The 25,976-nt window shown below is 44.0% G+C and overlaps 1 protein-coding gene across 1 annotated transcript in view; it reads left to right on the top strand.

The window, feature by feature from the left end:
- Positions 1-7,455: 7,455 nt before the first annotated feature.
- tesk1b (testis associated actin remodelling kinase 1b) overlaps positions 7,456-25,976 on the top strand; it is a gene marked incomplete at both ends in the record, with an annotated part of 30,088 nt that continues 11,567 nt past the window's right edge. The window contains 5 exons of the mRNA XM_080741614.1: positions 7,456-7,647; positions 19,566-19,687; positions 20,347-20,395; positions 22,462-22,608; positions 23,997-24,079. Of these exons, the coding sequence (XP_080597740.1) occupies positions 7,456-7,647; positions 19,566-19,687; positions 20,347-20,395; positions 22,462-22,608; positions 23,997-24,079 (593 nt within the window). The remainder of the gene's footprint in view (positions 7,648-19,565; positions 19,688-20,346; positions 20,396-22,461; positions 22,609-23,996; positions 24,080-25,976) is intronic.

Here is a 25,976-nt window from a genome sequence, read left to right as displayed (position 1 = left end):
CGTCATTCAGAAGAAGGGACCTCATTTCATGCCTGATTTTGAGACAGCGGAGCGCTAAAACAGAGGGTGGGAACATAATGGGAAGGGTAGTGTTGGAAGGGGGGGGGGGGGGGGGGAGTGGCGGTCAGCTCACTCTAAAATCACTCAAATCAGGAAGCATTTTCCTAGGGAAAAGCAAATGTTGGCATGAGAGAACACTGACCAGTGCAACCAATAAAAATAACAGAATGAGTGATTGATCTTTGTGAAATAAAACGCATTTAGTGCATGAACTTTGTATTGAACGAATTGAGAAGGGCATGACCACTTAAACCCTATATTCTTTGTTGTACATCAAGTGTGTTTGACAGATGTTTGCCTATTTTCACAGAATGTTCCAATGTCCAGAATAGGGACATTAGTGTCCATCCGTGTGGGCAATGAATAAACATTGTACATCCATTCCACACAAGGAGACCATGAAGGCTAATTTATACTTTGTCGTATGACATGTTGCTCACTGAAAAGAACTATGAACCATACATCAGGCGGAACCCTATAGATTCCTTATTATGGGCATGTCATTATAGAACATTTAACATAATTAGCAGATCTACAAGCTCACACCTGATTTGGTGTAGAAAGGGAACAAGTATAGAGTAGATCCTTGGGGGACCCTGGTCAATATAAAGGGTTTAAGTCAAGTGGTTCAGCCAAACATAATGCACCCATCTTAGCTCAGTGCAGGGAAAAACAGATATTTTCTTGTAAGGTGAAACCTGCCCACACACTCAGGCTAAGGAACTACAGGGCATGTAGAGACAAGCGTGAGAATATGTGAAAAACACTCTATTGTATCCCCAAAACAGGCTACAGCGACACTGTTGCTGTCTAGCAATGTGCAAACAGGGAAGACGGCTGAAGTTAACTGTCTACTGAAGTCCAATATTTATCAATCATAATACAGTAATTTCTTTAGAGTTCAGCATTGTGTGGTCACTGTGTGCATGCCATCATGCTCTGTCATATTTCACGGGTGTTCTAATGCTTTTGTGAGCTCAACCCCTCAGGATAACATGATATGGGTCAGTCACTCACTCACTCATGGCACATACACACACAACACCCATGCAAGTGTGCACGGATGAATACATGCACGCACTCACACACATCCAGTACAAGAGAGCATGGCTCACGGGTCTTTTTGCATTGATTTCCTTCTTTTTTCCCTCTTGTCATGGGATAGCCACCATAGGCCGTCATCCTATAGTTCATTATGTTGACTCTCACGTTGTAAAGCCCCAGCTCTGCCATCATCACACATGAGACAGGCCTTTGACAGACATTTGAGCTACTCGGAATCAGAATAAACGTTATTGTCACATCACACAATTATATGTATGAAACAAAATGATTGTGTATGCGAGTTCTCAATATTTTCAGGAAGAGGTATAGGTAAGAGAATAGAGAAGAAAAGAACGCAGAAGTCAAATAACAGGAAGGCACAGTCAAATCAAATACAAAGTCCAATATACAAAAGGTGCATGATTAAAAAATAACTATACGGAAGGCAGAAATGCTTCTTGTGCAGGTGGAAAACATGTCCAGCAGATAGAAATAGCAGCAGGTACATCAAATCAGAGTTCCATGTCCATGGTTAAAGTGAATTAATAAATGAAACAGAGCAATAGATATAAAATCACTTGAAATAGCAGCAGTTATAAATTCATGGTGTCATATGTGCATGGTTATAAAGTGGCATTGATAAAGAGAGACAGCAATAAAAAACAGCAGGTATTATTGATTATTTTTTATTAGACAAAAATGGAGAACAGTACAAGTATAGTCACCATCTCTTGCGCATGAAATCAACTAAGTATATATGCCGCAGCAGACAGTGCAGACACATATCATGTGTATTAAGTTCTTATGCCTGAGTGGCGGACTGCCACTTAGGACTGTACGGTTGCTCCTTTCTGAGCAACAGTCACAAAGAAATGTACACAATCTACACTGTAAATAGGATTTCATTTCTATAATCAGGTCGACAGGTCCTATAAGGATAAGGACCCTTCTGGCTCCAGGTCTACCTTAAGTACTTTACAATTCCCTCACGGACAGGAGCTCTTCTCTTTTGATCCACTTTCATGCACTGCCCTGGTGACCAACCTAGAGTCATGTGTCTCCCCCTTGGGGATGGAGGGCAAGGGCATCTTTGAATGTATATCTCTTTATATGTGCATTATGCAGCGTCTGTGTGCAGGGGCGTCACAAGGGGTAGGAAAGTGGGACTGAGTTACTGGGGCCCAAGGTGGAGGGGCCCTAATAACTTTATCTATTGAAAAATAGCAGATATACAAGCTCACAGTGCGGCACCGAGTGCCGCGCTGCGAGCTTGTAGATCTGCTATTTTTGAAAAGTTGTGAAAATGTGTGAATATATACATTTTTTAAGCGAACATTTCTAACTCAAATTTTGCTTCTGGGGGTCCCTGGAACTAAATATTTTGAGATCGGGGTCCGTGGCCAAATACATATCATCTTGGGGGTCCTTGACATAGGTTTCTTGCACACATTTTCACGATTTTTCAAAATTAGCAGATCTACAAGCTCACAGCGCTGTGAGCTTGTATATCTTCTATTTTTCATGGGGGGCCCGCAGTGAATCCTTGTACCCAGGGCCCAGAATTTGGTGTGACGCCCCTGTCTGTGTGTGCTGTATGCGTTAGTTAATACTGTATAGCCATCCCCCATCTCAGCTGATTTGGCTGCAGGTCTCCATCAAAGACCGTGGTGGAGTGGGGGTACCATGTGGCAACTCCCCCACTCCCCCCTCCTCCCTCCTTCAGGGACAGGCGAACGTGTGAAACAGCTGGTGCGCTCCGAAAACCAATTAGAGCTCCCTGGCCCCCTGCCTTGGTGCCCGGGACAGCCTGCTAGGCCGAGCAGGGGAATCGGCAAGGACAGGGAGTGTGGTCGTTAGCGCCTACAGAAGGCATTAACAAGAGCCAGGCTTCTCCTGGTCTGCTTGCAAAGTCAGATGGGAACCGCAGGATATCGATTTTCTGGGGCTGCAGGTCTATAGTCTGGCATGTCAGCAGTTAAACCGGAATTACAATTCTAGGGTTCTCCTGCCCTGTTAAGCCTGATTTGGGCCACGCTTTCACGTTAACCATAATCACTACCCACGGTGCAGAATAAAACCTATACTTCTCCTCTCCCCATGTCGGATACTAATTTAGGACTTGACCCATGTCCTAAAGAAACTGCATTTTGTTGTCATTTTAAAGCAAAACAAACTGCACTGGAGAGGTTGTGAACATATTACAGTTATGATGAAATGAAACCACAACAATTAGGGTTCATTAAAAGGTCATAGGTTATGTTATCGGGTCAACTACCACGTGTTTATAGTGTGGCCTTTTGTTGAAGAGTTCAAGTACAAGCAAATGATGCAGAAGAAGAATTAGGATATCTATAGATTGGAAAAGGCCTGCACAGCAAAATCTGAAATCTGATTGGAAATATCACGATGTTACTATGAAGAATGAGAATGGCACATTGTTGTCTAGGATGTTGTCTAGGATAGGCTGTGTGGAATATGATTTAATGATTTTATTTCCGTGTCTGGCTGCCTTTCACAGCCCATCCCTTACGGGATTATTCAGACACAATTTCAAGAACAGTATTTCCAGGGCCAACATACCTGACACACCAAATAATAATAATAATAATAATAAACAAATAATGTAATACAGCATACTGTAAACTTCTGATCAAAAGGACATACATAGTTTAGTATTAGTAGTCCAATATTCTGAACTAGAGAATGGAGGGCAAGAGCCAGAGAGAGAAGCATAAAGAGAAGCGTAAAGAGAGAAGCATAAAGAGAGAATGAACAAAATACGATTATTATGATGAATTGAATACACAGGACCACAATGGAAACAAGCCCCCAAGGGCTTTTTTTGGTTATCCTTTTAACAATCATTGTAAAATCTTACCTTGGTACTAGGCCTATTTGCAAACTGTTAATAAAGTATACAATTAATCAATCAAAAAAAATGTCTTGTTTTGATTTATGGACTTTGTGATATATTGATTTGGTTCATCTCTGTGTTCATTGTATCGCATTGGATCAATTGTGTGTTGTCTTAAGATGTGTTTATAGCTGAATGAACGCTATGGCCTGGAGTTGGTCCGTATACAGATGACAGGAAGTCATTAGGGAGGATGGCTGTCGGAGGGTTCAGTCCTGTGAGAAGATAAAGTCACCCTGGGGCAACTGAAGGGGGTCAGAGGGGTCACAGGGGTCAGAACACACACACGCGCACGCACACACACACACACGCGCACACACACACACACACACACACACACACACACACACACACACACACACACGTACGCACGCACGCACGCACGCGCACACACACACATCTTGGACTATCCTCAAAGGAAATACAATTTAAGCACAATGAATAAGTGAGCATGCGTGGTGACACTGAATAATATATGTTTCATACCATTGTCTAGTGTGACTTTATCATTATCACCCCCTTGGCTTAGCTATTGTAAATAGGACAGAACCAATAGACTATGAGTTATCAATAATGCAATGATCAAGAATGGGTTGGAGGGGGGACAGGGGTGTCGCATCAAATTCTGGGGCCCTGGGTACAAGGATTCACTGTGGAATGTTCTTCATAGGGGGCGTTTAACCCATGTAGACTGGGAACGCATTACGCATTATTTTGTGCTTTAACTATTGAAAAATAGCAGATATACAAGCTCACGCTGCGAGGTTGTAGATCTGCTATTTATGAAAAATCGTGAAAATTTGTGATGTTTGAGTATGTTTGACCCAATGTCTTCTAAAAGGTTTTTTGAAAAACCTGTTTCTATGTCAGTGGTGCTCAAACTTTTTCATATATTCAAAGATTTGTAAAAATGTTCACAACTTCAAAAATAGCAGATTTACAAGATCGCAGTGCTCGCTGTGAGCTTGTAGAACCTATATCTGCTATTTTTCAATAGCTAAAGTATAAAATAATTAAGGCTCCACCGTTGGCCCTAGTAACTCAGTTCCACTCCCCCCCCCCCTTGTGACGCCCCTGGGGGTCATTCAGCCTCAGCCGCTTTAGAGGCTGTTGATCTGGCAGTAAGTTGGCAGCAGTAGTATGTGTTCACAATGTGTCATAATTTTAGGTATGTGGTGTAGCGCTGCAATAAGGATTTTATCACAGCACTGTCATGACCAGATGCTTGTGGCTGCTTGACCGATTCACAATCAACCATGAAATGTATTAATATATGTCTGCTACTCTCTGGTCGGTTGCAGAATGAATGTCTGCTGCAAACAACAGGGCTGAAGCATAACAGGGCTACAATGTACAAAGTACTATAGGCTACTTAAGTACAGTTTTGAGGTATTTGTGTTTTACTTGTGTAGGCCTATTTCCAATTTTCAATACTTCTACTCCATTAGGTCTACCTCTCAGATCCAAATATTGTACTTTTACTCCATTACATTTATTTGAAAACTTTAGCTATACTAGTTGCTTTGTAGATATTGATTATTATCACAAAACATACATTAACCACTTATATAGGCAGGCCTACACTGTGTTGATATGCGATGCATTGTGAACTTGTAGATCTGCTATTTTCAAAATTGTATACATTTAAAAACTTGAAATGTGACATTCTGCATAATGAGTAGAGTAGCCTACCTTCTACTTTTGGTACTTTAAGTATGCCTACATTTTGATGCCAATACTTTTGTACTTTTACTAAAGTAGCTACATTTTCTATTCCGGACTTCTACTTAACAGAGTATTTCCACATTGCAGTAGGCCTATTGACACTTTTAGGCTAATTAAAAAGTAAAACATTTCAGTACTTTTCCCACCACTGTAAAAAAAAAGAACCCTGTCCTGGGAGTTTGGCTCTGGCGCTGCAAAAAGCGTGCATAGGTGAGAATTGAAACCATTTAAATAAGCGCCCCCGCAGGTGCATTTTTGCGGTGATCACGTGTGGATCCGCCCCAGCCCAGACGCCTCCTCCAATAAAACACACACCAACCAAAAGTCCCTCTGTTCTTCAACGCTTTGCTTCCTTCACGCAAATGCAAAACCCAAGAAGCCGCACAACAAACGCTGCTGTGCTGAGAGAGAGGCGGCGCCTAGCCGGGGAGGTAAAACGAAACCCGGTGTGAGAGAGAGACACTCATCGGTCCAAAGGCCGGCGTGGTGCTGCCTGCTTGCACACAAAGATGATTAATTAGTAAAATAAACGCCTCTGGTAACTGGACACGACACCCTGGAACGGCGGCGGAGCACGCAGAGGACAGCGTGCGTGGTGGTGGTGGTTATTACAGGAGGCCAGCCACAGCCAGGTAAGTCAAATCCATAGGCTACTAGTACGCGTGCATGCTCCCACACTGGTTTATGATGCTGCTAGGGCTCCTGTTGACTCATAAAAGCCCTCGGTCGAAATGACATGTGTGTGTTGTTGTAGCCAGGCTGTGTATCCGGTGGGGACTTCGGTGACAGATGAACCCACAAACTCAGATCAGTTCGTCATTCATTATTTATGAAGCCGCAGTCCGAGCTGTGTGGCGAGAACGTGTCACGATACACACAAGACTAGAATAGAAAGAAGGCTTCAAACAAACACAATATGCATACAATGCCTATTATTTTTCCCCATTGATAGAGCGATCGGAAGATCTGTGACTGTGTGAATACTGCAGGTGATTGGATCAGCGCGCGTGTGTGTGTGAAGTGCAGGCTAGAAAGAAACAGGTCAGCTGCAGTCAGAACAGACGCTCTCATCATAAGCCAGCCCGTGAAACGAGAATAGTGCACCAGAATATACACGCCGGCGCGATCCATTTCATTCTACAGTCCAGTGACATTGGTGTTTTGTATTGTATGTGTCGTGTGTAAACCCGCAGTGATCTGCAGCAGCAGCAGCAGAAGAGGAGCGACGTGGTTGGGGAAACGGAGGATTGAATCGGTGGTGGAACCGGAGGAGGAGGGGAGCTCTCTCTCTCTACTCTTGCAGAGGAAACCCGGAGCGACCGCTGCCAAGACAGCGGAACCCTGCTGCCTGCTTGCCTGCTGCGCACTTCCACAACCCAGCCTTCCACGCTGCTCAAAGGCATGGCGGAATTAAACCCTCAACCAGCACACTGTGGCTGCCTGGACTGAAACATCTTCATACTGAGAGAGAGCGACAGGGACTTTTCTGTATTTTGACAGCAGGGGGATTTAAGAATATCAGGGCCTATAATAAACCGGGCTTTCCCACAGTAGTCATATTTGGAATAAACCGCGCGTCATTTTTTGCAGCTGCGTCTTTTGGCAATCATCAGATTCAGAACCCTCCATGCGCTCCGCCGCGGCCCAGCGGACATGATGGGAAATGTAAATAGACCGGCTGGATTTTAAAGTGCGCACACACTGCTGTGACGATGGAGAAGGTCGACGCGGAGGAGCAGGAGGGAGCAGAGCATGCAGAGCCGCTCATCCACAGCGTCCATGGACCCAACCGGATCAGGCCCTCCTCCTACCGGGCCCTGCGCAGCGCCGTGTCCAGCCTGGCCCGCATTGATGACTTCATCTGCGAGAAGATTGGCGCAGGCTTCTTCTCGGAGGTGTTCAAGGTGAGGGGAGGTGTGTGTGTGTGTGTGTGTGTGTGTGTGTGTGTGTGTGTGTGTGTATGTGTGATTATGATGACTGACAGCTGATGTAGTTATGAACTGTATGAACACAAGAATCATGACAATTTAGCAGTTATTAGGCACGTGTGTGTGTGTGTGTGTGTGTGTGAGAGAGAGATTATGACAGCTGATGTAGTTATGAACACAAGAATCATGGCAACTTAGCAGTTCATTATGTTAGTTAACTCCTGGTCTAACCCCTGGCCTGCAAAACTAAACGTGAGTGAACTTTTTAAAGGAACACCTATATCAGTGGTTTTCAACCTTTTTCATATCAAGGGCCATTCATCTTTCGGTATTTGAGCCACGGACCACCATTTGATGAGATTTAGCCTCTCAGACCCAAACCTTATATTTTGTTAACGTTGTATAAGATTTTGTCCACAAGTCCATGCATGCTGTATTGATGTTGGTACGGTAGGCTACCATAGGAAAGATAACTGGCAAACGTTGACCAAAATAACATTTTGGGAATGCCTGCTGGCCTATAGTGATCCAGCCACATACATAGGCTCTGATGCCTGACAGCGTGTCGCGGGTTCGAGTCCCGAACCCAACGACCTTTGCTGCATGTCACTCCCCATCTCTCACCCCATTTCCTGTCAGTCTACTGTCCTATATCAATAAAGGCATAAAGAAGTCCCAAAACAAAACATTCTCTAATTGTATAGACTTATTGTAAATTGTGTAATGCAGATGTTTAACAATAATTTAACTCTTGAGAGCTCTTGAAAGTACGGTTAGGCTCTGTGTTAGAAGCAAGTACAGTATACAGATTTGTGTACTATGTACACACATCTTTTTAGGCTTGGGCTCTGCTTTCTAATTTCTGCTCTGGTAATTTCTAATTTCTACTCCACCATAATGTCACTCTCTGAGACTGATTTTCAAATGATAAACGTGATGGGAGGCCTCATGTTTTTCAGTTGAACATCAAGTTATTGTCTGCAAGCAACATATGACAAAGTAATTGTGTGTTATAGGTTATGTTCAATAAAGTCAACATTCATGCAATATATATATATACAGTACAATATAGCACATTGATGCCCATGGTGTGAATTTAATTCCTATTTATTGGAGCTAGCTGAATTGTGTGTCTTTACCCACTAAAGTTACTTCCTTAGAGAGTTTTAGGCTATGCCGTTATAGTCACTTGATTAAGGACACAACTTGGTAGCGTGACTTGGAACGACCAGAAATCATGTCAAGTCATCTGGACAAATTCCCCCAAAAACGTGACCGTGGTGTCTTACTAGTTCCCCATCAAGAAAACATGTGGTTTCTCTGGTAACAAACATCCCAAATTAGACCAGCAAAGGAGAACACTCATGTTGCCGTAGGATTAGTGAGGACTTGGAGCCGATGGCGTCATGCTGGAAACCTACACTTCACTGACCCGGCTAATGATGCCCCTCCTCTGTCCGCCATACGCCACTGACCCACATGTCATGGACGGGGAACAGGGGCGTCACAAGGGGTAGGAAAGTGGGACTGAGTTACTAGGGCCCAAGGTGGTGGAGGGGCCTTAATTATTTTATACTTTAACTATTGAAAAATAGTAGATCTACAAGCTCAGCTGCGAGCTTGTAGATCTGCAATTTTTGAAGTTGTGGAAAATGTGTGCAAAGTCCCTGGAACTCAATATTTGGAGATGGGGGTCCGTGGCCAAATACATACCATTTTGGGGGTCCTTCACATGAAAAGGTTTGAGCTCCACTGACATCGAAACATAGGTTTAAAAAAAAAAAACAACTTACAAGGATTTGAGCTTGTAGATCTGCTATTTTTCAATAGTTAAAGCACAGGGGCCCCACAGTGAATCATTGTACCCAGCGCCCAGAATGTTGTGCGACACCCCTGACGGGGAACACAGTGTTTTGTGTGTGTGTAAGTGATCCGGTCAGGACAGGTTAGATAGATCCGGCACAGGTACTGGTAATCCTACTCTGTGTGTTGGGACCAGCATCTCTCGGCTCTTTGAGCTGCCTCATAATGCTGCGGTTTGATTGTATAAGAGATCAGTTATAATGAGTCCAAGGAACAAATTGCGTCATCTTAAAGGCCAGATCTGTGAGACTTAACGTAAACAAAATGACTAGACGTGTTTTTGACTAGACAGTTTTAGTTTCCATTTGCACAGACTCAATCCCCAGCATCCCTATGTTGGTGGGAACGTTCACAAAAAAGAACAGATCTACAAGCTCACGTCACGTTGCGACACGTTGAGCTTATAGATCTGCTATTTTTGGTGAAGAGAATTGGCGTAGATGGGAAAAAAAACAAAAAAAAAGAACAGTGCAACTCAGGTCTGTTTTACTAACCATAGAGGGTCTACGGTAAGTGGCTAAACTGAAGTGATATTGATGAATTCCAAATATTAAAGTATTCTGCGGCACCCCTGGACCCACTTTGAGAAACCCTGCCCTAATGTATATGTTAAAAACAATATGGGCCTTTTAAAGTGGGGACATGTACAATCATTGGTTGGTTGCATACTGTTCTAGTAAAGTTATTGCTGCAGTTTTCAATTTTATTAGTTTGCTTATAAATTAAATATTCTCAAATAGAAGCTTTAATCAAATCAAGTTTTTCAAATTGATGTCAAGACATCAGACTGTTTTACAAAAATACATTAGTAATCCACCGATAGAATCCAGGACTCCAAAATCCGGCATCGAACTAGAAACATCTGTCATCAGTGGGGCTCTAGAAGGTATTGGTTGTTGTTCTTGTATGTCTGTGTTGTATAGGAATAATGCCCAAGTCCTGACAAGAAAAACATACCTGAGCCACCTTGCAGTTGTCTACAGGCCCAAGCATCAAAAACATAACCTGTAGTTGTAGAAGCATTGGCTTGCCAGGGACTGTTATGGTGACCAGTAGAACACATCTTAGCTTCCATTGTATGTTCTCTGTGTTTATGAAGGCAGAACTCCCAGAAGTACTTACTGTATTAACTGTAGTAGGCCTATGCTGTTACAGGTGCAGAACACCTTGGTGGTTTAACCTTTATTAATTCCTACATAAACACACACATACAATAACACTTGTTGCACCAAAATAGGTTCATGCTGTTAATCTGGATTCAGATCTGATTCTAAATCTATGTTTAACCACAATGTCCTTCCTGAAACGCCACATTTTCTCCCCTGTTATAACACAAATACAAAATGTGCCTGGCACAACTCACTGGAGTTCAGTTCAGTTGAACAATTCTTCTAATGTTACCATACTCTTAAGGAAAACGGCTGGACAGCCAGAGAATGGCACAAGGGGCCGCTGGGCCCTCGTAAGCCACTCCCTCCGCTTTGCCCTTTTGAATGGCCAATGAGGATGCAAATGTCACTGTGTTTACTGCTGACCTGTCGAGATGCCACTTGGGTTTTGATCGGCTCGCCCTTTGATAGCGTGCCATATAAATGCAAATGTGTTACCACCAGCTATCGGGCTCGGGAGAACTGCCATAAAGTTCGCTGGCAATGTTGTGTTGTGTAATTGTCTCCTAATAGCATTACGCAGACCGTGTACTCATTTTGTTGCTGTGTGCACTGCCTCAGGGTATAGAAAAGAGTTTGCTGAAGAAGTTTACCGATCGGCCCTCTCTCAGAGATAACGACAGATTTCTTTTCGAACTTTTCCTGCGAAGGACACAAACTCAACTGAGTCAAGTTTGCACACGCACACGCACGTCCGTCTGCGCCGTAGTGCACGTATACTTTGAAGTGTTAATCCTCGCTACTGCATCCCTCATTCTGCTGCAAACACTCTGGCGACCTGCCATTTCTGCCCCCGTCAATGTAAGATCAATGGAGCCTCGCGGCAAAGCAAGGCAACCATTCACCTCACCGGTGTGCCATTGTGCAACCCCTCCGCCCCCCCGCCCCCAACAGGCAGAGGGAGGTGGGGGGAGGGGGAGGGGAGCTGGTTGAGAGAAAAGAAGGGTGCACGCATGTCAAGACAAATCCTTCAGGTGCTGTTTTTCATCTTTCTTTAATATTCTTCAAAGAGAGAGTCCTGCTGGGCTGTGTGTTTGTGCACGGCAGAATCCTGAGCGTTGTTAATTCAGCTCTGAACGGACCCCATACGACTAGGTCCATTTGGAGTTAAACTAACACTCAGGATTTTCGGACTTTGTGTGTGAGACCCTGCTTTGGTTCTGCATGTGCAGGATTCCCGCTGGTTTCCCAGTTTTGTTTCCATCAGGCTCAAACCAGACTCCTGATCTGATCCACTGTTGGTCAGAACACAATGGAACCCCACAATCACAAATAAATCACAGTACCGTACCATTGTTCCAATGTTCCTTTTGGATTTTCATTGTCAACATAACTTTTGTTCACTTCAAATGAGAAATATTTGGTTATACACATTTTTGTGTCTCTGCCGTCATCTCTTCATAGTTTCACCCAAGATGGACCATCTAAGAGAGAGAGTGCAGTGCACAGTGTGGCTTTAGGAAGCCTTTTCCAGTGGTTCTATAGGGGTGGATATCTCACATCCTCTTTCTTTCAGAGTCTTGGCAAGAATCCCTCAATTTAAAATACATTTGTAAGTTGAGTTGGGCTTTTTTCTTGGATGCGAGTGTGCGAGAGTGAGGAAAGTGGTAGAGTAGAGAGGGGAACAACCTGCAACAATAAGTCTCTGTCCTGAATTGAACTGGGGGCGTGGTCAAAGAGCTACCCGGTCACCACTGGCGTGCCAGAAATGTTGATACTCTACCTGGAATCCTTAATCGGTGGTTTAAATCTGGTAGGGGTGTGCCAACCCCACGGAACATCCTATAGGGTGAAGAGTGTTGTGATGGCTTTTCTCTTGGTTATTCAAAATATCTTGCAACGCTATTATTGGCATTCGCACGATAGGTAATTTCAGGGTTTGCTTCAATGGTCTGCCTCGATTGGCTCATCGCAGTTGTTGTGGAAAACGGACATAAGCGATAGTCCGTGAGTCACCTAGTGAGATGCTTCGCCATAGTAAACATTGAATCATCACAATAATTATCCTATAAAGCTATGATTAGTGCAATTACTGTACAGCCTGGTATTGGTTAGGTATGTGTGTGTGTATTTTCTGTAATGGATTCACACATGAGATACGTTTTAGTCTGCTGAAGATGCAATACAAACAGATGAGTTTCCAGTAAAAAAAAAAAGAAATCCAAATGGTGGTTTGCGTATGCAATGACAGACACTTCTACAGTACCCATGTACTGTGTGAAACAGGTTGATACAATGACTGGCAAAGTAGTACGTCCCCTTTTACATGTGTGTTCATGTGTCTGCTGCTTAATTCGATCACTGCCTTCCTTGTCAAATGTCAGCATAATTCAGTTATTCCACTTGTCATGATATTATGTTTCTTTTTTTGTGCGGGGGAGTGTTTGTGTGCGTTGGGATGGATTAACCTCTGAAAGGCCAGGGTATGTCGTCTGGATGTGGGATCTGTCTTACTCAAGACAAGCAGGGACTAGCTGCTGGAAAACGTCTCGCTCACTATACAATACAATCTCCATTCTCCAGAGTAAGAGTGTCACTCTGGATTTTGCTGTGAGGATGGATAATGTGTCAGGAAAGATAGAAGCCGTATTAAGACACACATAAGACCTTATCCATCTTCCATATGCTTGTGATTAAAATAAAGACAGGCAGAGACACACACACACACACACACACAAAAACAGGGTCTGACTCTGTTGCCATTGGATCGTGGTGTTGGATGGAGTGCCAGTTTTGACTTGAACCTCCAGGGCTTAGCAAAACACTTTTCCCCTTTATTATTCCTCTCCTCCCTCGTTCCAGTCAGGACCTGCTCTGCTGACACTTCAGAGCAGAGGTGTGTGTGTGTGTGTGTGTGTGTGTGTGTGTGTGTGTGTGTGTGTGTGTGTGTGTGTGTGTGTGTGTGTGTGTGTGTGTGTGTGTGTGTGTGTGTGTGTGTGTGTGTGTGTGTGTGTGTGTGTGTGTGTGTGTGTGTGTGTGTGTGTGTGTGTGTGTGTGTGTGCCTGTCTTTGTGAATTTTTCCTGTTTGTTGGTGTACAGCTAGGCAATGTCTTAACCATGCACTATACATTATATACTTTTTTTCCCCCACTAAACCAAATCTCTTCACCCAAAACAGCAAATGTACTACAACAGGGGTCTTCAACGTTTTCAGGCCAAAGACCCCTTAGTTGAGAGAGGGAGATGAAGCAGGGACCCCCACATTTTCAGAGATTCCATATAGTTTCATTGTTTGACAGCGCAAGCATCAGTGCATTTTGGATTCATGTCAATTTGTGTGTTTTTTTTTGTATTTTTAACCACTTGACCTTTCACTCTGTACTTGGCCTGCTCTTTTTCCCCTCTACACCAAACCTCTTTGCCAAAAATAGCCGATCTACAAGATCTTGTAGATCGGCTATTTTTGGCTAAAGTTCTCCGAATATGGACGCTAGGGTTCAAGTGGTTAATATAAAAAAAGAGAAAAAAAGCTTCCATCACACAAAGATTTGGAGGACGCCCTGTAGTAACTCTTAGGACCCCCTAGGAGTCCTGGACCCCCTGTTGAAGACCCCTGTACTACAAGCATTTTGAGGCTAATTTAACCCCCCAGAATGGGGACACTAGTGTGTTCCATCATGAGCATCATGCTTGTTGTTTTCCCCCCAGGTCTGTGTTGGTGTCCACATGCTGTGTATGTGTGTAGACTGTAGAGTACTGGTAATCCAATCTCTCAGTTGAGTCTTAGCCCCTCCCGTTAAAGGTAAACAAACAACTCAGGTGTGTGAAGTGTTTTTGCGTGGAACTTGCTCAGAGTTGGAGGGTTGGGAAATGTTTTTCCCTTTCTTTTTTTTCTTCTTCTTTCTTTGAAATGTCTTTGAAATGTTCCATTTGGCGTTGAATGCCTTTACCTGTCACAGCAAGACCTACGCTAACCCACCATCAGCTAGCTGGCTCGCTCACTTTCACTCACCCTTTCTTCCACTAAGCTGCACAGAACATGCATTTAACGAGCAATATATGCGTGTTTTTGCAGACGTAACGTGTGTTCACGTGTGCGTGAGCATGAACGTATTCTTTTTTCTGGAAGCAGCCTGTGAACTGGAGTGACCTCGTGTTTAGGTGCGTGCGTGCGTGCGTGTGTGTGTGTGTGTGTTTCTGTGAGAGGCAGGGGGGGTATGTTGGCGGTTGTGCAACAGGCAGGCTATAGGGTTGTGTGTGGGTCACTACCTGCCTGGTCTAGACAGAACTGGGATCAGGTTCTGTTAGAAGGAGCCCAGCTAGCAGAGAGACCTCCCTGCTCGCTCGCTCACTGACGGACTGTACTTGGCCGCTCGCCTCCTTTCAAAACACACGCATGCACTCACATGCTTGTACACACACTTATGTAAACACACACTTCGACTCTCGTTGTTGTCATCCTTCCTGGGGGGGATCCAGGAAGAGCATAGCTGTAGGCAGAGGTTGAGTGTTTCAAGAGAAGAAGCCGCCCTTCAGCTGCAAAGCCCCATTTTGGACCCCCACCCCCCCTTCCATTTCTAGCTCACATCAAGTGACATTGATTATAGAGGCAATTTGTCTTTGCACAGCGGTGGTGTAGAGAATGCCAAAGAAAAGTATAATATTTAGCTAGGACTGAATCGTTTCCACCAGTGCAGCTCAAGTGCTGTCAGATATTCCCAACTATGCCTCAAATGATGTTTGAAGGGTTTTCTCGCGTGTCATTTGTTTGGAAACCTCAGTGGGGTTTATTTTACGTTTATTTTGATGTACTGGGTTTATATTAAGCCAGAGTTAAATGACACCAGCGAACTGCTGCTAGCGATTCAATCCTAGCCACCAAAACCACAAGAGGGTGAGAGTGCCAAAATCCACTGGCAATGACCTGCCGTTGTGTGCATGCCATGCGTGTGTGCGTGCGACGTGCGTATGTGTGATTGTGTGTGTAGTCATGCATTCCCTCTCTTTGGTGCTCTACACTTTTGACCTCCGACAGCAGCAGAGTGTAATGTGCAGTGATGTGTCCCCCTGCAAACCCAGTTTTCTTTCTCTCTCCTATGTCTTGTCTCTCCTCTTCTGTTTCTATTCTTTCTCCACTCTGTCTCTCTCTCCGTCTCCTCTTGGAGAGCCGTCTCTGCACCGCTTACAGTCTCAGACATGCATTAAATCTCCATGTCTCTCTCGCCTATTCCCTCTTTTCTCTATCCGTCTGTCTCATCGTTGCCGCTGGCTAATTACAGACACAAACGGCACATGTTCACTACAGAGAGAGAGAGCGAGGGAAAGAGAGAGACATGAGAGTGAAAGATGCCTGTGACCTCTTTAAGCTGACAACTGCACTTTACGAGACAGCGTATGTTTTAGGAGGATTGAGTGCGTGTTCATGATTGAGACTAGAGTAGAGAGAGGTGTGCCCTTCGCCACCGTCTCAGCTCTGGAGACTGGCAGAAGGGTGTGCACGTGCGGTGCGTGCATGTTTGTCTGATTGCAGCATAAGGTGGAGTGCAATAACTATTGTGTAGGGCTTATGTATCAGTGTTCTTGCAACAAGTCCACGGAGCCGCCTATTAAAGACAGACTACGAGAATTTGCTAGTGCCATTTATGCGTATATAAATGAGTGTGCACAAAGTACTGATACATTTGTAGCTTTTTGTATAGTTGTAAATATTGCACACCGTTTGAGATCCACTGGAATACTCTTCCAACAGGCATACACACACATGCGCGCGCGGTGGCTTGCGAAAACAAAGCACACCTCGCAGACCCACACCTGAGAGAGCTAGGGAGAAAAGGCCTGTGTCGGTCCCTTGGACTGCAATGGGGGTGATGGTGTGACACAGCCTGTAGGCAGCTACACGTGTCTGCTCCTCCAGCAAGTATAGCAACACACCTACAGTACTGCTGCCTCAGCACTTGGCTCACATCTGCATTATAGGCTGGGTGTGAGAGATTTGGGGTGAGGCGTATGTCAGAGAGTGAGAGAGAGGCCGTCAAAGCTAACAGTTTGAGCATGCACATGAAAATCCTCTGTTTTAAGATGACCAGTTGAGCTCTAATTTATACTTTGTCGTACGACTGTATCGTGTGGGGGAAAATAGCATTGTGAGTTTTGAGATCGGTTATTTTTGCTATTTTGGAAAATGTTTGATTAGTTAAATCAGGTTGGAAGAGTGTAAAAAATGCAAGGTGTAAAAAATGCAAGGAGCGCAATGAACCCTGTGTGTGCTCCTGCTTTCTGAGCAAATCTGCAGTAGTGCAATGGAAGCAGAAAAGAGCAATGATTTATCATACAGGCCGTTATGAAGCCTCTAATCCTCTGCACTGCGTTGCGGGCTCTGGCAGCAGACTTGTAACACTCGCTGGAAGTGCTCTACAGCTGATAGAGCACCGTACGAAATACTGTACACCACTACCACTACTACTACTACTACCACTACTACTACTTTTTCTCAATGCATCTGTGTCTGCGTTAGAAATTTGTGTGAGTGAGTAAGGAACCAGATCTATTGAGATCGTTCTAGAGCTGCCCTAGCTGAGTAATTAACCAAAAACACATTGAAACCGACGGCGACTTAATCTTGCTAATGTAGGTTAATCGAATCATTTAGCTTCTTTTTTTTCTTTTTGAAATGGTCGTTCATTAATCATAATCGAGGCAAAAGTCTGAATTAATCTTGACATTGATTCGAAGTGATATCGCCCAGCCCCAGTTCATTCTAGTCAAAGCAGAAGAGCGTGTCTGTCTGGTATCCAGGAGAGGTTGACTCTCATTGACTGGCGTTTAAGGCAGAAGCAGCCCAGGTATCCTTGATCTTGGTTAAAAGCCCAGACGTAAATGCGCGTGTGTGTGAGTATATTAATAGCATTACTCTCTGCACTCTAGCCGGCTCCCTAATAGGCTTTGTGGATTTCCCTTCCCATCTCCATCCTGATCCTGTGGCGTGGTTCAGATCCAGGCCACCAGCTCTCTGCTTCCTACTGGACCTCGCCAGTGACTCCCTCGTAGGGATGGGACGATAAGCGATGTTGTCGTTTATTGTGATAAAAGAACACTCACGATAATCATATTGTGAATTCGTCCTCCTCCGCCATGCACTGGGATCAATTCACCTTGTATTTGCCGAGCTGCATATCCATATCCATCCATACATACCATTTAAACCCTCTGTTGGTGAAACGTACTTATAATATACCTGTACATACTCTTTTTTTCACTCTCTACCAAATCTCTTTGCCAAAAAACAGACGATCTACAAGCTCACAATGCGCTGTGAGCTTGTAGATCGGCTATTTTTTGGCAAATGTTCACCCCAGGGTAATGGATGTTGGGGATATTTTGATTATCGCGATAATATCGTAAATCGTGATTTCTTTGCTCACAATAATCGTGAAATGAAAATGTCATATCGTCCCATCCCTACTCCCTCGCCCGGGGTCGCCTCAGGAATCAGGATCACATCTGCCTATTTCAGTCTCCTACGACTCCCGCTCCTCTCCTCTTCCACTGAGCCCCCACCTCACTCTTTACTCTGTCCTCTCATCACTGTGCACCCCTCCCCCACCAGCGTACGCTCACTGTGTTAATGTACGCCATTAATACGTGAACCGTAACCGATCGTTACATTATCCTACATACACGTACACGTATGTTCACACGCTTCGAATAACTTTAGTGCTCGCTTTCCCCCGTTAATCCCATCTTCATGCTTTTACAGCACCATCGCTTGTAACTGTGCAGTCTCACTTACCAGTGAACATGACATTAACACACAATCGTACCATGCGCGTGCGCTTTCTCACGCAGACACACACCCCCACAGTCTGTCTTAGACACGCAGTCAGCACAGTCATTGTCGCAGCAAGTGCAGCAGTCTGCACAAATTCACAGCTCTAAATGTATTGGGGGGGGGGGGGGGCACAACAGTCCAGCTTCAGGCAGATGATAATCGTACGCAAAGGGGAGCCTATCGTATCACCATGGTTACCATACCAGCCGTAGTACATCGCCATAGCAGTGTGTAGTAGGAACAGAGCGGCTGCGGAATGAATGAATGAATGAGCTTAAATGACCTTCCCTGCTGTCTGCACTATATCAGCAGTACTAACCAAGATAACTTGGTGCCAAATGTCATCGCCATAGTAATTTAGTATAAAGATCATCCTGTGTTGTGGCCAATGTACCGTGAAGCGTGCTGCTCGTTTAACTACAACATGTCACATATCGTCACTGTCAGGCAGAAACCTTGTATCTCCAAGTTTCAAATTTGTGAGTTTTTTCGTAAAGTGAAGCCCTGCTTCATCATACAAGGCTGTTGCACGAAAGTAGTGAAAACAGCAGATCTACAAGCACACAACGCCTCGCGGTGCGAGGCGTTGTGTGCTTGTAGATCGGCTGTTTTCACTAGTTTAAATCATTTTTAAGATGATAACTACAAAACGAACGGTTTTGGACATACAAGGTTTCCACCCGACAACAACGATATGTTTGTAAATGCTGATTATGGTGTAGAGTGCAGTGCATGGTAGTAAATGCAAAAGAAGGGGGAAAAAAGTGTGCTTGCGTGGTGACCAGCTGGCAGGCGGAGACACGTTTGAAGTGGAAAGCTTAAATGTCCTTAAACCACTCGCCACATTTCTGAATTCTATATTTAGTCTTGCAGTTATAAGGGGGGAAAAAAAGAGGACTACTTTTGCACGGTTGCAAAAGAACGGGCTCTAGAAACAGGTGCATCGTAAATAAACCAGCACAGACGATCCTGCTCTGTCTCAGACCTTTATTACGCTACGCAGACAAGAAGACAACACTTCCTCCAGTCATGATTTCATTTGATTTAATGACTCACTCTCTCCCTGTGTTTGCATCTGTGTCTCTTGTGTCCAGGTGCAGCACAGAGTGTCCGGTCAGGTGATGGCTCTGAAAATGAACACGATGGCCAGTAACAGAGCCAACATGCTCAGGGAGGTGCAACTCATGAACCGACTCTCACACCCCAACATACTGAGGTAAGTGTGTGTGTGTGTAGGATCCATAGTCTGCACTCTACAGTAGGGATGGGATGGGACGATATGAAAATGTCATATCACGATTATTGTGACCAAAGAAATTGCAATTTACGATATTATCGCGCTAATCAAAATATCCCCAACATCCTGGGGCGGAACATGTGCCAAATATATAGCAGATCTACAAGCTCACAACGCGTTGTGATGCGTTTTGAGCTTGTTATAACTACCTTTTACCAATTATCGAGGGTTTAAATGGTACCAGATATGCAGCTCGGCAAATAAAAGGTGAATTAATCCCAGTGCATGACGGAGGATGATATTACCATAAATTAAGTCTCCAGTGTTTTTTTTTCTTTTTTTTTTTCACAATAATATCGCTTATCATCCCATCCCTACTCTGCAGGCATCGGCAGTGTTTCGTATACCATAACAAGTGCTTTCTTGTCAGTTTTATTCTCCGCCCATTGTCTCTCTTAACACATTCCATTTTCCTGGTTTTTGTCCTGTTCATGGGGAAAAAAACGTTATTGTGCATTTTTATGTTGTCCAGATGTTTGCTTTTGCAGTATTTGATTTGTGTCCGTGTGTGTCCGTGTGTGTGTGTGTGTGTGTGTGTGCGTGTGTGTGTGTGCGTGTGTGCGTGTGTGTTCCTCCAGGTTTATAGGAGTGTGTGTCCATGAAGGACAGCTCCACGCTCTAACGGAGGTAAGACATGATGGTGAACTCTGCAAGTCTTGCAGACAGTAGAAGCGTCCCAAACGTCCCTATTCAGGCCAAACATTCTGTGAAATATATCTACAAGCTCGCAACATGACACATTGTGACCTTGTAGATCGTCTATTTTTGGTGAAGACATGTCTGCCGTAGAGGGAAAAAGGAATGAACCAAGTATAGAGCCCTGGGGGATCCCGGCCAGTGGCTAATATTTTCAGACACAAATCCCAGTCAGAGTGAAGGTTGAAGATGTTCAGAGGAGGTGAAAGACCTGAAGTCCTGTGAGGAAAAATATTAAAATGATTGTTTAAAACAATCGTTTCTAGTTTTTCCAGTTAAAATGGCTCACGAATGCACATTCCCAACAGGCCTGTGCTTTGTTTTTTGGATTTGATTAGTACTAAAACAACAGAAGTTTAAATGACCTCACAACAACTTATCTTTTACCTGATCATACATTTGCGTTGCATGCAAATAGCTGATCAAACTGATAATGCAGTAAAGCTTGTAACTCTGCTATTCTGGCTAACTTTTTCAAATATTTTGTAAAGCGTTTTGCATGTAATGACGTGCCCAAAATGGTTGAAAGTGGTTGAGATCATTGTAACAAACTGCAAAACACCTTTTCACATGTTCCTTAGCAACAGCTCGGGCAAATGACGAACACCTCCTACTAAAGCTAGACCAAGTGAACATGGCAGCTAGTACCGTATGCTCTTTGTTAGAACAATGATTCCAAACCCTTTTAATCATTTCAAGGACCCCTACCCAGTTTGATGTGCATTAGTTTTCTTTTTAATATCTGGGACTCCAATCTAAAATCCTCTGTGTTTACATAACTAGTGTGCAAAAAGGAACCACCAATTGGACCTGTAAGGGTTCCTCTTGTACGTATAGTGGTAGAGCAGTAGTTTTCAACCAGTGGTCCTTGAGGGGGTTCCAGGTGGTCCCCAGCTAAATTGAAGACCCTTATAGATCTTTAATTATCGTTAAACATCAGCATTACTTAATTTATTTTTGTCTACACAATTAAGAGAATGTAAAATAATTGTTATTTTGATTAACGTTTGCCTTTTATCCCTCCTATGGTACAAACATCAATACAGCATGGAATTGTGGACTAAATATTATCCAATGACAAAATATTCGGAGAGGCTAAACCCCTCAAAAGGGTGTCCGTGGCTCCAATGCAGAATAAATTATGGACCTTGATATGAAAAGGGTTGAAAACCACTGTGGTAGAGCACACACGGAGGTCAGGCTATTCAAGCCGCTTCACCTGTTAAGTGTGACGGGCAGACCAGACGTTGACATGGTGACTGTAGCAGATCGATAGCGGACTGAGGGAAGTGCTGGGATGGGGTTCTTGTGTCGGCTGTATTTGATTGACATGTCATCACACTGGATCGATAACGGTTTCTCAAATGGTGGGTCGGGTCCTATCGTGTTTGGGTCGCAGACCAATGTTTATGGGTCACGAGTAAATATCCCCCTTTTTTCCGTTTCCTACATAGAAACAAATATTCCAAAAATCTAATACGTTTCATAATACATTTGTGTGAGCTTGTAGATCTGCTGTTTTCACTTGTTTGGGTCCCGGGAAAACGTCTCTCTGGACCACTGTTTCTCAATGTCAGGTGTGGGGACCACTAGGCATCCAAATGGACCATTAATGGTCTGTAACTCTGAGAGAGTACAAATGGAACCATTTTGTACTACTGTATCTCTGCATTATATAAACACTGAGGTATTACAGCGTTGAGATTGCAGTCCCAGGGATACGAAACATCTTGAAAATGTTGTTGGAAAAATGTTGAACTTCTGGTCTAGGCATTTGCATAATCGCCTCAGGTCTTAAGGGTTAAGTGATTTTAAAGATTTATTGAATGCTTTAACCAGTGAAAAATAGCAGATATACAAGCTCACAGCGCGGCACCGAGTGCCGCGCTGTGAGCTTGTATATCTGCTATTTTTCAATAGTTAAAGCATAGAATAATGATACACAATGATGTGTACCCGTTCTAAATGGGTTTTAATAAACGGTTTGTTTCTTGCAGTACATCAACGGTGGAAACGTGGAACAGCTGCTGGACAGCGAGGTGTACCTGTCGTGGAGTGTGAGGCAGGACCTGGCCCTGGACATCGCCCGTGGACTGCAGTACCTCCACAGCAAGGGCATCTTCCACCGGGACCTCACGTCTAAGGTCAGTACCTCCACAGCAAGGGCATCTTCCACAGGGACCTCACGTCTAAGGTCAGTACCTCCACAGCAAGAGCATCTTCCACAGGGACCTCACGTCTAAGGTCAGTACCTCCACAGCAAGAGCATCTTCCACAGGGACCTCACGTCTAAGGTCAGTACCTCCACAGCAAGAGCATCTTCCACAGGGACCTCACGTCTAAGGTGACGCCACAGACCCAAACAACGCACGCACGTTGCTTGCACACACACACACACACACACACACACACACACACACACACACACACACACACACACACACACACACACACACACACACACAATGTTATTACTGTACTTGTGAGGACTTCAACACATTTTCTTAATCTGTTTTGCTATTTTTAACCCCAAAACTAAAGCCAAAACAAGTAGCCAATCTGGGAACTGCCCCATAGGCCGAGCTCCCGTTGGGTCGAACAGCGTCGGCAGGTTAGATAATCACCCGCGAGCGTCGGCAGGTTAGATAATCACCCGCGTCACGGTTACTGAGGTTAGGTTTAGGGTTAGGGTTAGGCATAGTTTTACTGAGGTTAGGATTAGGTTTTGGGTTAGAGTTTGGTGGTCGATCCAAAGGGTGTTCGACCTAATGTAACCAGCCAATCTATACAAGCTTGTAGCTTGAGCTATTTTGGTGCACGGCACTGGCATGCATTTCAGTATAAATGAGCCTCAACGACAACCCTTTTCCTAATTGTAAGCATAACTATTTTTTTGTAACCATTTAAAACAAACTTTTATTTTGTGAGAACCAGGAAAATGGTCCGCATAATGTCTATTTCTTTTGGCCCTCAAAAATATAGTGATATACACACACACGCACAGTCGCACACCTTAATACATGTTTTCAGGTAGCTCCCCCAGAGGGACCATGCCTCCATGGTAGCAAGAAACATGTATTACACACAGATGAATGCACAAATCATCTACGCTCCCACACACATGCATGTATATGGCTCTTGCAAAAAAAAGAAAAAAAAAAAAATCACAATTCATCGAAAGAAAGAATGTGGCTGCATGCATATAACCTCATGCATGTTAGAGATTGGGCCTTTATTGATCCCAGTGGAAATGCACTTTGCAGTTATGGAATGCAGGACAGATAGAGACAAAGATAACGGCTAGGAGTAAAATAAAAAGTTAATTAAAACGGCTGGATTAGGAATGAAGTAAGCTGCAGTGCCAACATCAACTTTTGCAATAATTTTCACATGCACGCACGCACGCACGTGGGTGCGTGCACACAGAGACAAACACACAGAGGCTTATAACAGTATGCATCAGACACACAGTTATCAGAAGTCATAAAGTGATGTGTGTGTGTGTATGTGTGACCTGTGTCCCTCTGTATAGAACTGCCTGGTGCGCTGGGAGAATGGTGTGTGTTCAGCCGTGGTGGGGGACTTTGGTCTGGCAGAGAAAATACCGGAGTACAGGTCAGTCTTAACAGTCTATTCATCAAAATTCTATCAACACTCACACACTGATTAGATAAGACACGCCCAATATACTGAACACCCCCCACCTTCCTCTTCCTCTCTCTGTTTTGCTTTATTGAGCTTGTTGCATGCCCGTTGTATGCCATGATGTGGCAATGCCAACCGTCTCGTCGCTTCCTCTGTGTGTGAAAATAATTGAACCCCTAGAATGATGGCAGATCTAAACTAGTATGCACAAAAAGTTCAGAAAGTTAACTTCAATCCATTATATCTCCCCTTTAATAATACCAATTGGTTTTATGTTTAATATCAATTGTATCGTATATTAGTCACCTTTACAACGAGGTACAGCTTGTAAACATGGGGCATTCGTGGAATGAGCAGCACAGCTAAACGTGTGGGTAGCTCCACGCAAAAATACCAACAATACCAATTGGTATTATTAAAGGGAAGATATAATGGACCGAAGTTAAGTTTCCTAACTTTTTTGTCGGTAGTTTACATGCTGAAGCTCACAATGTATGGCAATGCGATGCATTTTGAGCTTTTAGACCAGCTATTTTGCTGTGACTGTGTACTAGAGTGAAATGTTAGCAGACCTAGTTAGTATAGAGCCCTGGGGGACTCTGGTCAACTAAGTAGGGGTAGGGTTTAAGTGGTTAAGAAACAGGTATTTCTGTCTGTCTGTCTCTGCCTGTCTGTCTTTGTGGAGACACTTGGACGAGACATAACGGCACACACACGCAAAAAGAAAAAAAGAACCATTACTCACACCAATGTGTGATGTGATTTTCCAAAATATGCAACCTAGGTGGGTTATCATCCCGCCATCTGTGGAACTATTATTAACCATCCCCATTTCGAGGGGGAAAGAACGGGGTGGTAGGACCGACAGGGTGGTTTGACTCACTGGGACGGTGTCAATATTTAATCTGTCCTGTCATGACGTACTTGACACACACACAGAATGTTCCCACTCGCCCAGGGCAGCTGTGCCTTTTATTATGCCGTGACATTTATGTGGCATATTTTATTCATCGCCATCAATTCATCCTCCGGCCTGCATTGACTAATAGATGCAGAGACCATAGTGGTGGTCTGGCATGTTTAGCCCACTGAATGCGTCTCACTTCCCATCCCGGTATACTTGACCATTTTCCAAAGCATACTGTTGTTGTTTGGAAGAGGAGCGCTATTGGTATTACTCAAAATATTCAGGACAAAGGAAAAGTTATGACCAAAAGGGCTAAAATAATCCAGGTCCGGGCACTCAATGTAGGTTTTAAAAACTAAAAGACCTTTTAAGAGGTCTCAATGCATAAGTACACTGAATATGATGTCGTTTGTTAAATATCCGAGAAAGCCAATGTTTCCGTTAATATAGGAAAAAAGGCAAGCACACGATTTTCTTAAAGTTCTTGTCAAATGGAGTTATAATTTTGATTTTAAAGCACAGATTAATTTGAATCTAGACAGAAAATATGACCTGTGGAGACTGATGGAGGAGTGAACTGATATGGATTTAGATAGACTAAGAAAACAATTAGGAACGGGAAGACCAACCTGACCTCAAAGAAATGCCAGGGAGATTGCCCTTAGCGCACACACACACACACACACACACACACACACACACACACACACACACACACACACAGATCCCATTAGCGCTGTTGTACTCCCCCGCAGTCTCTTAGCGAGTGTGTCAGCAGCAGTCATTTTGTAAACATTCTACTGGTGCTGAGAGGAGACAGCTGCTGCTGTAACCTCGTCTGTGACAGTGCACGTGTGTGTGTGCGTGCAGTGCAGTGCACACATGCACTTGTGCCCCAATTATCAATAATAACATTTCTGCTGGCTCTCAACTACCATATGTTGTAGTATTTACCCTTTT

The sequence above is a fragment of the Nannobrachium achirus genome (genome assembly GCF_963921795.1).
Source record: "Nannobrachium achirus genome assembly, chromosome: 14".
NCBI lineage: Eukaryota > Metazoa > Chordata > Actinopteri > Myctophiformes > Myctophidae > Nannobrachium > Nannobrachium achirus.
Note: the sequence above shows the minus strand (reverse complement) of the source record. Positions and strands in the feature narration are given on the sequence as shown.